This window comes from Caenorhabditis briggsae, assembly GCF_000004555.2.
Source record: "Caenorhabditis briggsae complete genome, chrV, whole genome shotgun sequence".
In the NCBI taxonomy this organism is placed as follows: Eukaryota; Metazoa; Nematoda; class Chromadorea; order Rhabditida; family Rhabditidae; genus Caenorhabditis; species Caenorhabditis briggsae.
The window spans coordinates 1,745,040-1,760,599 of NC_013488.2; the positions used below are offsets into that span (position 1 = coordinate 1,745,040).

A 15,560-nucleotide genomic window follows, 5' to 3' on the forward strand; every position below is an offset into this window, starting at 1 on the left:
TTCTTATACTAGATTAGGTATTTGATCAGCTTTCGCATTCAAAGAGTTTGTATGCACTCCAAAAATATAAGAAGTAGTGAATTTCAAAATTTTCAATTCTCGGAGGAAAAATCAAAAATGAATCAAATTTCTGTAATTTATCACAGAAAAATTTCAACTTCTGATAAATAGCATAATCGCTGGGTTTTTTATCAGAAATATTTTATTTCAACGTAACCACGGGAAATATGGTATTAATTACATTATTTTTGCTGATTTTCAGTTTTTTTAATTTTTATGGTTTTTAGTTTGCTTTCAGAAAAGGAACACTTCAATTTTTGCAAAAATTTACGTGGTTCACAGAAATATAACGTTTCAATTTCTGGGATTTTTCCCAGAATTCGAACGGTACGAGTTCTGGGATTTTGGGGATATTCACGTGATTCACAGAATTCGAACGGTTCGAGTTCTGGGATTTTGGGGATATTCACGTGATTCACAGAATTCGAACGGTTCGAGTTCTGGGATTTTGGGGATATTCACGTGATTCACAGAATTCGAACGGTTCGAGTTCTGGCATTCCGAAAAAAGAGAAACGAATGTGGAAAAAGGGAGGCATAAAAATTATAATGATGGGAGATAAAAACAAAAGAAACATGAAGAAGTGTGCTAGTTTTCCATTATCATGTCATCCGTAACAACTGGATTCGGTGGCATTCTTCCAGCATTGAATCCTTGAGATTTCAAATATTGCAGAATCGTCGTGTGTTCAGTGTCAAAATCAATGTTTCCGTGAGATGGCGTGGTAGATGATGATTTTTGTTTGATAAGTTGCAACGTTCTTAGATAAGCTGCAAAGCCAAAGATAATTCAAGTATTCAACTTTACGTACATTTCTTTCCATAGCTGGAAACTGAATCTTCAAAATTGTCCTTGTTGTTTTGCGAGAACATTGATCCTCCATGTTTGTTTTTATCTCCCATCATTATAATTTTTATGCCCCCTTTTTCCACATTCGTTTCTCTTTTTTTGGAATCCCAGAACTCGAACCGTTCGAATTCTGTGAATCACGTGAATATCCCCAAAATCCCAGAACTCGAACCGTTCGAATTCTGGGAAAAATCCCAGAAATTGAAACGTTATATTTCTGTGAACCATTTGTATTTTTAATAAATGATTATAATACGTATAAAATAGAAAGTATGAAAAGTTGAAAACAGAAATAATCGAACCTTGAAAAAAAGTCAGAAAATACCAGTTGCACAGTCTGATCGTTTATTATGTGAAAAAACACGCTTTTTTTCGCTCTACAAAGAAAATGCGAAATTACTGAAACTTCACAGAAATTTTGGAAATCGAAGTGTTTTGCGATGAAAACTAAAAATTTTGAAATTCACTACTTCTTATATATTGTACCTTATTCTATTCCCTTTTTGGACTAACCCTCTTCCCACCTAAAGTAATGTATCTATTGGCGTCATTATCATTTGATAGTCTAAGAAAAAAACATAAGCTCATTGAGCAAAATTTGTCTTCGCTTGAAAAAATACACGTTTGTTCTATTAATTCTGTTGTTCACAGTTGGAAGAATATATAAAGATTAGGACTAAAGAAAATGTGGGCTGGGATTTTTTCTGACCTATATTCTTAAAAAAATATAATTGCTTCAAGTTCCGGCTCAATAGTGGGTCAGTAAGGTTTGTTTTCAAAATTGAATTAAAAATTCGAATTGTACAGGATGTTTTCGGTTATTTAAAAAACTAAGAAATAATGAAAAATAACATCATCTGGTTCAGAAAATATCCTGAAGGACTCTAAGAAAAAAACATGGGAAACTTAAATAAATCTAAAAGAAAAACCTAAGAAAGGAAGAAAGGGAGGGTGCAGTGGGGAAATGGGCGGAGCTTGAGGAAACAGGCCCCGCCCCCAAAATGATTTCAGGAGATTTTCGAAGCTTTTTTTCGCGTTCATGGCTAGCCTCGCCTCCGTAGCTCAACTGGTAGCGGTGCCCCACCTTAAATAATCGTCCCAAAAGTTCAATTTTCAAGGGGCTTCTATGAACGGAATTTTGAGAAAAATAATTTTTTTTCATAAACTGATTTTTGAAATTATCAAAATAGGATCTCATGATTAAGAATAGAAACTGTCGTAGACTTCTGGTGAACCGAAAATTAGAGCGACCAAGCGGAACGTCACATTTTTGAATAAGATGTTTTGGGTCAGATGTCTGAACTGTAAATTTCTGATTTTGCAGTAAAAAATAGAGATCTTAAAGGAGAGACAGTTTAAATCGCGCCGCGTAGCTCAAACGGCAGCGACGCTGTACCCCTAAGCGGTTCCTCATAAGTTCAACTCCCAAGAGTGGCTAAATATCTAGAAATTTTTTTTTGATTTCTACATTCATAACTAATCGAAAATCTATTTCATTTTTTTTGAAGTTTCCGAGGTTAGAGACGCAAAACGTTTGGGGAACAGTTTAAAAAGCGAAGTCGCGCTGAGCTTATGTGGGCGATCAGTGGGTTTCGCGCAGCCAGTAGCGACGCTATATTCCAGATATGTCCCTCACGAGTTCAACTCTTCGCGAGGGTTCTGTAGAAAAAATATCTAAAAAACTAAATTTCAATTTTCAAGCTATTGTTCTAAATTTTTGCTCTAAATTCCAAAAAGGGTCACAGATCAGTAAAAATAAAATTTCCATATTTCGCCTTCCAAGAAAGCTATCATCTATTATTCTCTATATTTTCAAATTCCAGTGAGTGAAGAACAAAAAAAATTGAAACCAATTTCTTATTTCTCTGCAATTTGTTTTTGCAAATTTTCAACACCAACACTACGTCACATTCGGAAGAGACACTCATTACGGCTTCTGTTTCAAAATTCAGCACAATTTTTGTTGGAATTGAATTCCAAAATTCAATGATGGTTTTTGAAATAAAGGAGCATACACATGATTTTGCAGACTAGAAAAAAATAAACTTTGAATTTTTGAAAAGCAAAAAAAGGCGAGGCATGGGCCCGCCCGCATACTTGAGAAACAATGAGTAAAGTGTGAGAATGACCGGAAGTTGGAGAGGAAGAAATAACAGGAAACCAATTGGTTCAGAATTCCGAAAAAAAATCAACGATGTCTACTGAGAGAGAGAGAGAGAGAGAGAGAGAGAGAGAGAGAGAGAGAGAGAGAGAGAGAGAGAGAGAAACTACACTACCATCTTTGAGCCTATCTATCTCGGTTCTCGTTACAAATATGAAAAAGCTGTCAACTGATAAATTGTAAATCACATTATCGCCAATTTTTCTTACTTGACACAGTTTAGATACCTCTTATAGAAAACGAGATAATTGAGCTCAAAGTTCGATGGTTCGGGTGGGGCTCTATCAGATCAAATACGGTATTAAAAAAAGTTCAGAAAATACAGTAGTTTGCTAGTTCAGCTTGTAAAGAATTCGTATAAAAATGTGTGTGTGAGAGAGAGAGGCACACAATGGTAATGAAACTTAAATGTCAACTTTAAGCCGGTTTATCTCTGCTTCTGTTAAGATTTTTGATATGTTTCACAGGAATCGAGATAGTTGAGCACAAACTTGACAGTGTGGAGCTCTTCTGTTATAGGTTATACGGTAAGTGTCTAATTTCAAAACTACAAAGTTCTAGGAGAATCCTGAAATTTCTCGATTTCCTTGACCTATGAATAATCGCTTATTGACACTGGCTCAATTATTTTCACTCTCTTAAATTTCTAGAAGACGTCACCTACAAATGGAAGACCTGAAAAAAATGTGTCATGTCCACGTGCAGAAAAATTTCGGATCATTTTTTTTCAAGTCCATGGAACTAGAGGGTGTGGTGCCTTCCAACAACTAGATCATTGATATTCAAGGAAGTCGAGCGGACTGAAACAATTTTTTTTCTTCTGCAAATCTAATCCCTCAGAAAATGACCACTGATTACGTCAATTCCAGTTCCGTTATGCTTTGTCAAAATATTGTTCTGTTTTTCCAACAACCATATAAGGTCTATATGGTTATTGGACATCTGGACTTTAGGATATTCCACGTCATCTTCTACAAATTCAGTAAACAATTCCAATTGGAACCATTGAACTTGTTTCTCCGGAAATTAACTTTTTTCTTCTCATTTTTCCTTTGCAACAACATTGTTGCACTTCAAGAAACATCTAATGAAAATTAAATGAAAAGAGAAGACGTCAATAATTCATCAAGAAAAAAGAGAATGAGAGACATAAGGAACAAGGGGGAGGAAATCTTTAAAAAACGAGGAAATCAATGAATGTTTTTGAATAATTGATAGAAAGTGGAGGAAGAAGAAAAAACGCCTTCTTTTTTTTGACGTTGGATGGAGGATGTGTCCATGGACATTTAGAAAATATTTAAAGGCGTCGAATGAATAAGAGTCATCAGTTAAGGATGGAGATTAGTGTATTGGGGGAGAAAAGGAACAACAAAATAAATAGGGAAAATTGGAATGCTGGGAATCTGAAGGGATTCTGGAGCCTAGGAACCAAAGAAGCCGAGAGATAAGGTTCTTGGAACCTGGATCAAGGATCCGAGGATCTACCGTAATTGCGCTGATAGACTACACGCGCATTTTGAGCTCAATTATCTCGGTTCCTTCAAACGATATCAAAATGTAATCAACTAATAAATTGTTTATCATAATATCACCAATATTTTGTCAGTTGAACACTTTTTATCTTTCACATTAACCGAGATAATTTTGCTTAAAATTGACGGTTTAGGTGGGATTCCAAAAGCTGTTGGTTGATTTTAAGCGGTATATCTTATTTGGATGAATTTGTACAAAAAAGTTGTCAACTACCAAATTGAAGCTGTATAAATCCAAAAATTGTCAGATCTACCATATTTTTAGACATCCAAAAGTCGATCATTTTCAACTTAAGATAGGGTATTTTCTCTAAGCCTACCCTAACCGTTAACTTTGAGTACAATTATCACGGCTCCCATAAAAGATATAAAAATGTGTCAGCTGATAAATTGTTTATCATAATATCACCAATGTTTTATCAGTGAAACACTTTCTGATATCTTTCACAGGAACCGAGATAAATTGGCTCAAAGTTAAAAGTTAGGGCTGACTTCCATTAGGGGGGAATACGGTAATACACTTTTGGCCGGTACAGTAATCCTTGTTGGGGGATCCATAGGGTTAAACAAAAATTTTGATCATCTTTTTTGGCAAACTTTGAATAGTTTTTGATACTTTTCATTTTCTATGACTTCATTCATATTCACCAATTTTTTTTGAATATGCTCCTGATTTTGAGTGCGCACTTTTTCGAAAAATAGGGTTGATAACAAACAGAGGATCATGCAAATTTTGATTTGTTATTCGAAAATGGAAAATTTCCTTCTTACTACAAACCCCGATAAAAAACGACAATGAGTAGATTTCGGGAGGTTGTAGAAATCAAAACTTGAAGCTTTCCAGGTGAAATTCAGTTTGATTCACCTGGAAGAAGCGTTATTTTAAGCTGGGTGGGTAGACATGTACTCGATCTTGCTTGGAAATGTATTTTATAGGAATCTAGAGAACAAAAACTGAGTATAAGGTAATGAAACATATAATGGAACATACCTTAATCAATCTAATGGAACGCAATCCCCCTATTATGTAGGTTGGCAAGAAAATAATGAGTGGCGAGTTCGTCAAAACGTATTTCTCTTTCCAGTGAACATTTTTTGATACACTTTTTTTTATTCAAAAGAACGTTTTACTGCGCATCGTTTCATATATAATTTCAATAGTTTAGTCTGTTTTTTGAAGAGGAAATTCAGTTTTGAAAATGTCCTTCAAAAAATGCGCTTGAGGGTGTGCCTGTGATGTGAATTCAAGTTGATCAAAAATTCAACAGAAGCTCTTCGTTCTTTCTCAAAAGTATTCAAAGATGATCTTCTGTCGGAGAATCTACACCGACGCTGGTTTGAACGTTTTCATAATGTCGATGAAAGCTTGGAAGAACGTGAACACATCGGTCGACCAAAAATCAGTGACAGTGAACTACTGAGAGACTAAAACGAGTTGAATCTTTGTCAAACGACTCGAAGTCCTGTAGAACAGTTTCCTTGAACCAATGGTGCCATTGAAAACCATTTGCACAAACTGGGAAGTCGAATAGGTGCGGAAAGTTTTTCCACAAGAACCCTCTCGTCGCACTTGTCGGAATTCTCCTTCTTCGCTCGAAGAATATAATTTTTTTGATTCCCTTGTTACGTCGGATGATAAATTGATTCAATACAATAATATACTTGAAATAGAAAATGGTTACCCCCCGGAGAACCGGCCAAAACAACTCGAAGCCAGAGACACACGGGCATGAGGTGATGCTTTGTGAATAGTGGAATAGCAAGGGTCTTGTATATTTTGATGTTCTGGAAAAAGGTCTAACGGCCACTACTGAACTTTACCAACGATAATTGGGCAAAATGCAGCATACGTTAAGACGTCAAGGTCTGACTACACCACCGACGAAATTCCTTTATGATAATGCTCGTCGGCATGCGTCAACAGTCTCTCAGCAGAGAATCGAGGAATAGGGCTGGGAAGCTCTCCCTTATCCGCCAAATAGCCCTGATTGGGCACCTTCCGATTTACACTTACTGAGATCGATGAGACCGTCATTAGCCGAGAACCACTTCGAAATCCGCGTTGAGACCAAAAAATGGGTAGTCGCCTATTTTGAGTCCTAGCCAGTGGGGTTCTTTCACAGCGGAATTCATTCTTTGCCCGGACGTTGCCGATAAGTAGTTGCTAATTATGGCAAATAGCTTTTAAATTAATCTTGTCTACTTTCTTTTTTATAATAATTTTAATTGATCATAAAAACAACCATTATTTTCTTGCCAACCTAATAACTTTCACCTTTGAGCCAATTTATCTTGGTTCCTAAGACAGATACCGAAAATCTGCTAACTAATAAAATATTTATCATGATATCATCAATATTTTATCAGTTGACCAATTTTTGATACCTCTCGTACCATCAGAGATAATGAGGCTCAAAGTGTGTGGATAAAGCGACCGTATATGCTCTAATAGGCACCGATCCCATAAAATCACTTTGAGCTCATTTATCTCGATTCCTGAATAAGATATCAAAAAATGGTCTGCTGATAAAATAATGGTGACAAAGTGATGAATAATTTATCAGCTGACTGATTTATGATATCTCTTATAGGAACCGAGATAATTGAGCTCAAAGTTGAAGGTTTGGATTGAGCGTCTTTTAGAGCAAATACGGTAAGAACATGAAACAGATCATGATCATGGGGCACACCTGTAACAAAAATTGAAAAGTGTTGAAGAAGGTTTTTGAAAATCTTACAACAAAAGGAACCTAATTTTTTAAACCTAAACATAAAAAGTTCAATTTTATCAGTCAAAAATGAGACCTGATCAAACGAGATAACTCATCAAATCTAGAAACTTCAAAAAGTTCAAAAAGTTAATCCTTATGGCTTTCTATGATTTTTGACCATTTTCCAACCCATTGGAGCCTTGCGGCTCTTTTTTCACACGGCTACAATTCATAAGAAATTCTCTTCGGGATATTTTAGTCTAATGAAAAGGGGTCAGACTAGATATGATCTTACATTTTAAAATATTCAAAACTCTCTCTATGAATGTACGTAACTACTTTATATTCAGTGTTTTTTTGTTGTTCCTCCTCCATCAAAAACAAAACAAGAGCGAAATTTTTGTTTTTAGACCAATATTCGTTGGTTGAAGTTTTAATCATCGTGGTAAAAAAGTTTTGGGGATTGAAATTTTTTTCTTGGCTATTTTAAGACATAGAAGACTTGGGAGAAATATTCGCAGGTGATTTTTTGTTTTGTTGTGTAGCTGAAAAAAAATCTGAAAAAATTGATTTCAGGATGTTGTATTCTGGGAATTGAAGAGGGTTTAAATTGGAAACATTTTCAGAATGATGTCAAGGAGGAAGTGTTGGTTTATGAAACTTTTTTCAGGAAGAAAAACAATTCTTAAATCGCAGATGGATTGAAAAAAAATATAATAAAAGGGGCCGAATAACCGTGATCCGAATTTCAGAACTGAAGTTTTTTCAAAATCTCAGAATCTCAGAATCTTAAAATGTCAGAATCTAAGGATCTAAAATTCAGAATTGCAGAATCTCCGAATATCAGAACTTTTAAGTGTAACTTATACAAATAAAGCTTATTTCGAAAAGAAATGGCAAGAATTTAACTTCGTTCTTTTCTTAATTTCAGTCTGAACCAGTTCCAGGAATTGATAGTTAGCTTGAACATCGCGTCATAGATACGCTTGGCTCCATCTGGCTCCAGCTCCAGCTCCAGCTCCAGCTCCAGCTCCAGCTCCAGCTCCAGCTCCTTGCTCCTGGCTCCATGCTCCTGACTCCATGCTCCTGGCTCCATGCTCCTGGCTCCATGCTCCTGGCTCCATGATCCCAGATCAGTCACTTAATTTCTTATTATTTTCAGTCTAAACCATCATTTTCAGTCTAAACCATCATCCAGGAATTGAAAAAATTATCTTGAATTTCACAGCAGATTTCCTCGGAACACCGTTTCTAGATCCTCCACCAGCGCTTCATCTTGCTTCTGATCCAGTTCCTCCTCCATTGAATGCTCCTGACTTCAGCTTCAGCTCCAGGATCCGGGCTTCAGGATCCGGGCCTTAGGATCCGGGCACCAGGAACCGGGCTCCAGAACCCGGAACCCAGTACCCGGGATCCAGGAGCCGGGCTCCTTGTCCCGGATCCCTCCACCTTCGCTGGAGCCCAGGAAAGGCGAGAACTGATTCTTCACTCCACTATCCTCTTCTTTTATAGTAATCTTCCAGAGGTCAAAAAGTGGTTAACTAATAAAATATTGGTGATATTATGATAAACAATTCATTAGTGAGCCATTTTTTGATATCTTTCATAGAAACCGAGATAAATTGACTCAAAGTTTGAAGTTTGAAAAAAATTTGGGCATTAAAAACCAAGATAACAACAAACAACTAAATCCTATATGATCATTTTCAGACTTGACGAGTAAATATCCATAGAATTTTTAAAACTTGAACGATTTTTATGGAAAATAAATAATAAGTGGATTAAAAAGAATATAAATACCCCTCAAGGAGTTGAACTTGTGGACCTAACGCTGGAGGTGTTTTGGCGCCGCTACTATCTGAGCTACGGTGGCGCAAGTTGAGGCGGCCGGGATATAGAGAAGCCAATACACCGCCACGTTAAAATCCAAAAAGAAACTCCGGAAAGAATCCGCTCCTTTAAATTTGAAAAGAAACTTTAAAGGTGGGGGGACATGAGAAAAATAATGTTGTCGAAATTTCGTTTAAATATGCTCCTCGAGGAGTTGAACTTGTCGAGGCGAGTCTTGAAGGTGCGGCGCCGCTACCGACTGAGCTACGCGTGCAAAGAGAAAGCCGCTGCCCGATTGCATACATAAAGGCGAGGGCGACAGCTGTACGCAGAGTGACATTAACCGTTGTACACCGTTACGGTAGAATGCATACTCTGGCCCCAAAAATCCCCCGTAAAATCTCCTGTCCCCCCACCTTTAAAATGAATCATCAAAAAGCACTAGATTGCAAAGACTAAGCCCTTTTCTTTCTGAGACAATTCCTGGAATCAGACTTCTCAATGGGCGGGGAACTCAACTCATTCATTCATTACGGGTTGATTGTAAAGGAAAATTAATTGAATGCTCCTCTTCTTTTTTTTGCTCTCTAATGAGCAACTGAGGGCAAGAAGATGTTGAATAGAGAAGGAGAAGAAGAAGAAGACGTCACGAGAAGACGTCTTCGGGAACTTCTAAAATTGGCCCAATGATAAAGGCAATGTGTTTTATAATATACTTTTTCAATGAAACAGATGACCGAATCTAAATAAAGCACAACACAAAAAACTGAGCAATTCATTAATTCCAAAAAAAATTAAAGTTTAGTGTCGTGAAACTTTTGAACACTGTCCAGAAGGTGTCTTTGTGCAACCCGTACACTTTGATTTTCAGTTTTGCCGCTTTCGATTTTTTCGATTGTCTCCACAATTGCAGCCATTCCCGCGTTGGAGATAATTGAAAATAGCTGGGCACCGGACATTTTTTCATCGACTTTACTCGCCTGGAAATTCGGAAATATGAAAACCTGCATTAGAAGAGCTCCCTTGATTGTCAACTTTGAGCTCAATTATCTCGGCTCCTAAACAAGATATTAAGAACCTGTCAATTGATAAAATGTTTATCATAATATGAGCAATATTTTATTAGTTGACAGACTTTTGATATCTTTTATAGGAACCGAGATAATTGAGCTCAAATGTGACTGGTCGGGTGACACTCGATTAGTTTTGATATATTTTTTTCTTTTTTCAGGAGTCTGGAGCTCGGCTGTCAAGTTTCCAATGACATTGATAACTTTGGAGAATGTAAAACATACCTAGATTGAAAACTTTGCATTTACAGAGTTTTTAGAAAATTCCTAGTTTTTTCGGATATTTGCTTATTTCTGAAATTGTTAAAATGTCCTAAATTCAACTCAAAACCTCTTTAATAATCTGAAAATCCGTTTCAAACTATGTAATTCTGTCCAAAAACCATTTTCCTAGCTCATCTAGGAATCGAGATATGGTCATTTGAAGTTCCCGAGGTTAGAGACGCAGAGTGTCTCGTCGTCTGCGTCCTAAAAGCGCTAGAAAGGTGGTTTTTAGACGGGATTGTAGGAAATTTTATCTATTTGAAATGTGAGGTTTTGCTGTTTAGAGAGGTGAGACAGCAAAATGTCTTATGTCTTTATGTCTTGCCTTCTTCAAGGTCTTCATGAATAATCAGAAAATCCATTTTTATCCGTTCAATTTTGTTTAAAAATCAACTTTCTAGCTCATCTAGAAATCGAGATACGGTCATTTGAAGTTTCAGAGGTTAGAGGCGCAACGTGTCTCGTCGTCTGCGTCTCTAGCCTCCTAGACTTGAAGCGGCTTTATCTCGAATGCTAGAAGTGCTAAAAGTGTGATTTTTAGACCAAATTGTAGGAAATTTTGTCTATTTTTTAATTAAAAATATTTTGGTTTATTTTTCTGTGAATGCAACGTTTTCAATCTGTTTTACAACTTCCTAAACTTTCAATGCGTTCGAAAACTTGACAGCCAAGCTCTAGACTCCTGAGAATGCCAAAAACCAAAATACGCTTTTGTATATTTTTTGAGGTACTTACAATTTCTTTCAAATCCACATCCTTATCAAAATTCATCTTCCTCGACACAGCCTCCAAAATCTTCCTCTTCGATTCCACATCCTCTCCTGGCTTCACTTCCACCAACTTATCAAACCTTCCAGGTGTCATTAAAGAATTATCCAAAAGGTCCGGTCGATTCGTGGCTCCCATGACAAAAACTTTTGTCAGTGGAGAGTTATGAAGCTTGTCCAGTTCAGCTAACAATTGGGACACAATCCGATCAATCACTCCTCCCGAATCCCCATTTCTTCCTCGATTTGGAGCCAAACTATCGATTTCATCGAAGAAAATCACACAGGGCGACGCTTGTTTGGCTCTTTCGAACACTTTTCGCAGATTTTCTTCACTTTGTCCTACGTATTTATTGAGAAGTTCTGGTCCTTTGACAGAGAGAAATGCGATTTTGAACTCTGTCGCCACTGCTTTCGCTATCAGGGTCTTCCCACATCCTGGCGATCCGTAGAGAATGATTCCAGATCTTTTAAGGGCTCTAGACCCAAATAAATTAGTTCGAATACTTTCTGAAACTGTTTGTTTCGTTTCCTCAAGACCTCCAACATCCTCCCATCGAACATTTGGGATCTAAAAATTGTAAATTTACCACGGACATTGAAAAGCCCCTGCGCTATCCTTTTTGATCCGCCAACTTTGAGCTTATATATCTCGGTTCCTGTAAAAGATAACGAAAAATAGTCAACTGATAAAATTTTATTGATATTATAGATAAACATTTTATTTGTTGACAAATGTTAGATATCTTTTACAAAAACCGAGATAAATTGGATCAAAGTTTAAAGACGTTCTGGTTTTACAGTAGCTGACCTCCCTCCACACAAACTATCAAATTTGAGAACACCTATCTCATTTCCTGTAAAAGGTATCAAAAACTGTCAACAGATAAATTGTTTATCATAAAATCAAAAACATTTTATCAGTTGACAACTTTTTGATAACATTCACCGGAACCGAGATAAATGGGGGGGGGGGGGGATAGTTTGGAAGCGTTCTGGTTTTGAAGTTTCAGAGTACCTGACCGTCAACTTTGAAGTCAATTATCTCATTTCCTGTGAATGATATCAAAAAACGGGCGATTCGTAAAATGTTTATCATTATATCAGTAAAATTTTGTCAGTTGATTGCTTTTTGATATCTTTTACAGGAACCGAGATAAATTGGCTCAAATTTGGAAGATACGGCTGTTCTGGTAAGTTTTCAAAAAGTAACACATACCTTTGGTGCTCCAATCGCATCCGCAAAATTTGAATTCCTATTGTCTATCAAATCCTCATAAAGTTTATCTTCACTGGTGGCCACCACTTTCTTCCCATTTTTCACTAGCTCTTGTAATTCTGCCAATGAGAAACCTGACGTCTTCTTTGCCACATGGCTTGCCAGCTTCTCCTTCAAATGGTATTGGAGCCAAAACCTTCTCTCACTCTCATCCATAAAATCCGCGGAAAATGTATAGAGGGCTAGATTTTTGACATTTGGGGACATGGAGCTGAGCATGTCGGTGGTGGAAGAGAAAACGACGGTGAGTTTGGATGGCTCCGAGAGTTTCAGTTCAATGTGTTGAAGGATTCGACGGTCTGGAAGTGAAATTGGAAATTATCCACTTTGTGCTCAATGATCTCAGTTCCTATGAGAGATATCAAAATTTTTTCAACTGATAAAGTGGTTTCCATAATATTACCAATATTTTCTCAGTTGAAAATTTGTTGATATCTTTTGAAGGTACCGAGATAATTGAGCTCAAAGTTGAAAGTTAGATAATCAGTAAACTAACCCAACGCATTGAACTGATCAATAGCCAAAACATTGGCATTTCTCACAAATAGCAAGCAGCTCTTCAACAACTTTGCCTTCTCCCACAATGACGTCCATTTGGATTCTGCAGCCGACGCATTCTCTGTGACCATCTCATAGCCATCAACTTCATAAAAGCTCCTATGAGTCCTCGCGGCTAACACCTGACTCAGAAGACGTTTCCCAGATCCAGAAGCTCCGGTGACCAAGAAAACCAACGCCTTCTTTGTTAGACGACGTTGTGCATAATAGATATGAGTCATTCTTTCGACGGTAGACTTCATAGAAGACGTCAAGGGGTTACGGAGCAAGAAGTTGGAAAATGGAAGCATATGGGAGACAGCGGAGGTTTCATAGACAGATGTGGTGGAGTCTAGAATGCATGGAGATGTGGAGATGTCGAGTTTGTAGAATAGATTGGTGGTGGTGTCAGTGTAGACGTTGTAGTCGGTGATTTGAATGACGTCATTTTTGTAGAAGATGCTGAAAGATGTTTATGTTTTAATCAACCGTATTTTCTCTAATAATAGCCTCCACATTGTCAAGTTTGAGCTCAATTATCTCGATTCCTGCGAAAGATATCAAAAATTTGTCAACTGTTGAAATGTGTGAAATTTTATGATAAACATTTTCTTAGTTGACCAATTTTAGTTATCTCTCATAGGAACCCAAAATAATTGAGCTCAAAGGGAACATTTAGAGTAAGCTCCTGTTAAAGTATTTACGGTTTATTCGTCGGTAAATGTTGATAGAAGCCGACCCTATACGTCCACTTTGAGCTTAATTATCTCGGTTCCTATGAGAGATACCAAAAATTAGTTAATTGATAAAATGTGTGAAATTTTAAGTTAATTGTTTTATCAGTTGACAAAATGTTTATATCTTTCACAAGAATCGAGATAATAGAGCTGGAAGTTTGGTGGGCTTCTTCGGTTGAAGTAGGTCTCTTGTCTTTTAAAGGACATGCGGTATTATAAATACTAACTTTGGATTTTTCAAAATCTGCTCCAGATGATTCTTGTCCAGTCGAATGTGCTTTGGAATTCCTGGTTGTCGAATCAATGATAATTTTGCATCCTCCGCCACAGGAATCGGTGGCCCACATAATTTGAAAATCGGTGTCAGATTCTGGAATTCTAAGCTCATACTCCTTTAAATTTTCACAACTTACATTTATAACAACGCTCTCTATGAATTCCTCCTCCCCAAAAATATTGAAAACATCACATCTGGATATTCGAAGACTTCCAATTTTTACAGAATCCTCAATTTTAACTTTCATAATCCTCTCAAAAGTTTCAGAATGTCCATGTTCATTTGTAGTTGTGAAGGAGGCTTTGACAAGTTGAGAATCCAGAATTCCAAGGGTCCAGCAAGTCGAGGAGTTGATAAAAATTGCGCTAAAACTCAAATGAATTTGAAGGCCGAACTAAGTTTAAAGGTGGTGTAGGGTGAAATTTTTTATTGCATCAAAATGTGCAGAAATGCATGTAGATTGACATAAAAATAAAGAAAAAATTCAAAAAAATTCCTTCATCGAGAAAAACGCATCGAAAAATACGCTGAAAGCCCTTAGGGACGAGCTTTTTTTCTAGGCCGCTCGGTGAGTAAAAGTACGCGAATTCAAACTTTTCAAATTTTTTCGCTCGTTTTCACTGTTTTTTTCAAATTTTCCGATGTATCTGGAAGAAAAATTGACAAAAACCTAGAAAACTCTTGAAAAAACCGAAAAACAGTGAAAACGAGCGAAAAAATTTTAAAAGTTTAAATTCGCGCGCTTTTACTCACCGGGCGGCCTAGAAAAAAAGCTCGTCCCTAAGGGCTTTCAGCGTATTTTTTGATGCGTTTTTCTCGATGAAGGAATTTTTTGAATTTTTTCTTTATTTTTATGTCAATCTACATGCATTGCTGCACATTTTGATGCAATAAAAAATTTCACCGTACACCACCTTTAAGACTTACTTTGTACTACGTCCCTCCTGATCAATCACAAGTTTTAAAACTAAATTTTTATCCCAAATAGATTTTCGTATCCGTCGCAGCCAATTTTTGGACGCATTTCTAGAAAGGACTATAGAAAAATAGTATTTGAAAAAGTCTTCTTTAGTGACCATTATAGATTATAGAGTTATTGGAAAAAAAAATGAATGAAGGAACACAACGAGGCTACACTTTGGCCACTGTTAGGGGGTAATAGAAGGAGTCTTATCGTGTCTGCGTCTCTGTACTCTCGTGTAGAGTGTAGTGGTTTTGATGGGTTGGTAGAGATAAAAAGATGACAAGGAATCTGGGAATATTTGATTATTATTATTATTATTATAGTTTTGGAGAAATTGAATAGCACTCGAACATTCGTGACATACATAAACCTTAACTTCAAGAGGGTTTAATTAAACAAACCTCTTAATTTATGGTTCTAGATCTTTCCAAACATCCGCAGATTTAAAAAAAATCGGAATCCTTCTATGGTATTATTCTGGTACAAAAAAAACCGTTTCCATTTTAAAATGGTGGCCTAATT

The 15,560-nt window shown here is 36.7% G+C and overlaps 1 protein-coding gene across 1 annotated transcript; it reads right to left on the reverse strand.

Moving 5' to 3' along the window:
* Positions 1-9,937: 9,937 nt before the first annotated feature.
* On the reverse strand, positions 9,938-15,153 carry Cbr-prx-6 (the record flags this gene model as incomplete). Its single annotated transcript, XM_002635454.1, has 7 exons — positions 9,938-10,123; positions 11,213-11,815; positions 12,464-12,822; positions 13,020-13,522; positions 14,025-14,167; positions 14,211-14,439; positions 15,002-15,153. The coding sequence occupies 7 exons, from the start codon at positions 15,151-15,153 to the stop codon at positions 9,938-9,940; spliced, it is 2,175 nt and encodes a 724-aa protein (XP_002635500.1).
* Between the last annotated feature and the right edge of the window lie 407 nt (positions 15,154-15,560).